The 2,922-nt window shown below is 51.7% G+C and overlaps 1 protein-coding gene across 1 annotated transcript in view; it reads left to right on the top strand.

The window, feature by feature from the left end:
• Positions 1–2,922, top strand: part of GPM6B (glycoprotein M6B) — a 38,279-nt gene that overhangs the window by 8,352 nt on the left and 27,005 nt on the right. The window contains 1 exon segment of the mRNA XM_077761389.1: positions 155–274. Coding sequence (XP_077617515.1) covers positions 155–274 — 120 coding nt within the window.

Here is a 2,922-nt window from a genome sequence, read left to right as displayed (position 1 = left end):
GCCTAGTTGACCAGACAGTACAGAAAGGTTGTGTTTCAGTAGCGTATTGTTTAAACTCCCCGTTGCCTTTAACTCTGTGGTAAAAGAATAAATGCTGATATAGAATCTTTGCCAGAGATAGAGACACTGACTCTTTGCCACCTGAAATTGGCAGTGAGCAGCAGAGCTGGAATGGAAATTGGCAGGTACCACTGGATGTACCCAGGCTCAAAGAACCACCAGTACCATCCCGTGCCAGCCCTGGGGGACAGGGCTAGCCCCTTGAGCAGTCCAGGTAAATACAGCCTCGGGGTGAATTCGAATAGCAAGTCAACTGTTATCTTGAATATTTGTGATGGCTCTTTCGGTGTGGTGATATTTCATGTTTTGTTTGATGCGTTAATTTGTCCACAGGGGCGTGGGTGGAAGTGGCCCTTTAAAATTTTTGTAATCATCTTTTGTTTTTCTCCTCCTCTCCATTCCACCCCATCTTTTGCCTCTTTCTTCTCCCTCCTTCCCCTCTCCTCGCCCTCACCTCCTCTTCTCAAAGGGAGCAGTGTGCAATGACATGAACCTTTGGGTTAACTCCGAAATTTTCCAACGTCTGAGCCAGTAACGGGGGGGGAGGGGCGGGGAGGTGTGTGGCACGTGTGGCCTCCATGGCGCCAGAGACGGGGTCGGGACTCTCCAGGAGCCATGAGTGTCCCCAGACGGCCTCCAGGCCACAGTGCTTTGCAGCGCTCTGTCTGAACATCAGCCATGGTCTTTGACGAGGAAAAATCCAAGCCCATGACACGAGGATCGGATAACTGTGTGCTCGGTCCCATCAGGTAGGTCTGTTGGGTCTGGTTTCCTGTTGCCTTGCTCTTGAGGAGCACTGGTCCCTCAGAACCGCCAGGTGCTAGGTTGGAGGGACACGTGGGGGTCCAGGGGCAGGGAGAACAGCGAGCGGTGTGAACGCCCACGCTCCGCGTTCCCAAAGCCTGCACGTATCTTATTACCCGGCTCGGTCAGCTACGACTCCGGTGACCTCAGGTTACTTAAGCTGTGGATCCAAAGGGAGGGTGGCGGATCACGTAAGCACCACAAAGGCCTCAGGTATCGCTCTGGTTTTTCAGGATCCCGTAGTACTTGCACTGCATGTGTTTTCAGGAACCGGTCAGGAGCGGTGGGGCGGGAGCCACAACCAGAGAAAGAGCAACCCTGACCTACAGCGTGAGACACTCACTGGGTCACAGAGTCGTGACACCTGTAATTAATTGAATAAAACTTTGTTTCTCTTAAAACCTAAACTGGGGCTTCAGGTCAATTACCGTGAAATCTGATGTCGGGTTGAGTTCTACGTCTTGAATGATGCATTCCTTCTTTTGACATGTGGCTGTCAGGCACCCGTGCTGTGTACGTGTGTGCATGGGTGTGTGCGGGCACACACGGTGCCAGTTAGGAAGAGTGAGCAAGAAGTGACATCAGACCTTTGTTCTCGTGGATCCTGTAAAGAATGGAGAGGGTTCTGGAATCTTGATTCAAGAATTATTGTTAGACGGTTTGTGAGATCAAGCCCTGCGTCCGGCTCTGCGCTGACAGCGCAGAGCCTGCTTGGGATTCTCTGCCTCCCTCTCTCTCAGAATAAATAAACAAACATTTTTAAAAATTGCTGTTAGACATGATATATCCATAGTGGAATGCTATTCAGCAATAAAATGGGATGAAATGTTGATAGATAGGACAACATGGATGAGACTCAGAAACACTATGCTAAGAAGCCAGACATAACTGACCAACTCTTGGTGACTCCATTTATATTAAGTTTCCAGAATTGGCAAATGCAGAGAGACAGAAGGTGGGCTCGTGTTTGCCAGAGGCTGGAGGAGAGGGGGAGTGGGCAGCGACTGCTCGTGCCTATAAGGGATCCTTTTTGGAGTCATGGGAGTGTTCTAAAGTTACGCTCTACCGATGGCTACACAGCTCTGTGAACGCGCTCTGAGTCGCTGAATTGTACACTTAAGACAGGCGACTTGTGTAGGTGAATTGTATCTCAAATTCTTGTTAAAAAGAAATCCCCCCCCACCCACCCCCAGNTACAGCTGGAGGCAGGGCTGCGGCCATTCTGAGCAGCAGTGAAATATAGGCTTCATTTTCCCCCCAAAACTTTGGGGGCCAAATTTGTTTCAGACTTGGGTTTGGGATTTGGGGAGGGAACGGGGTGCACACCCTGTGTGCTGCGCGGTGCCACCAGCCAGGCCTGGGCGCTCCCATGGGTCCGGCACGCTTATCTCCCTGGGGAACCCAAGACCGGCACGTGCTCGCCTGTTCAGGTCAGGTTGTGGCATCAGGTTCAGATCGGAACAGGTTGTGCTGCCGGATGAGCCAGACAAGAGCCCCAAGTCCTTCGCTTTCGGAGTTTGGGGGATTCTGGGACCGTATGACGAGGAATGTCGACCTCTTGATAGTGTCCCATCGCTGGTGACACTTAACAGGTGAGAATTCCATGAACAGGCAGGCTGTTGTCTAAACGGGAGGAAACCGAACTCGGTGTATAGAATCACCTTCCCGGATCCTGCGACGCCCTTATACCCGCACGCTGTTGTCCCTTTTTGTGTGTATTGGCTAAAATCATTGGAACAAATCCGCCTTTGCGGCACACACACTGGGGACCCTGTGTGGCCGGAGCCAGCCACACAGAGCTTACGCAGCAAGGTACGAAGAAGGCAGCTAGGGCCCCGGAGCGAGGGCACCGAGCCCAGCCACCTTAGCTCCTTTCCAGTTGCTTGGAGATTTTGTTGGCTCTCAAATCACCCAAGTTGCCATTCTGTACTTAGATCCCAAACCAGATGGTGTGAGGGGAAAAAATAGAGAATTCCATATGGCTCTGGTGGGTTTTTTTTTTCCTCCAGAATTCTCATTTCTTTCCAGTGGGGGGGGGGGGGGGGGGCTTTGGTGGGG

The sequence above is a fragment of the Crocuta crocuta genome, unplaced genomic scaffold, assembly GCF_008692635.1.
Source record: "Crocuta crocuta isolate KB4526 unplaced genomic scaffold, BGI_CrCroc_1.0 scaffold593, whole genome shotgun sequence".
Taxonomy (NCBI): domain Eukaryota; kingdom Metazoa; phylum Chordata; class Mammalia; order Carnivora; family Hyaenidae; genus Crocuta; species Crocuta crocuta.
Note: the sequence above shows the minus strand (reverse complement) of the source record. Positions and strands in the feature narration are given on the sequence as shown.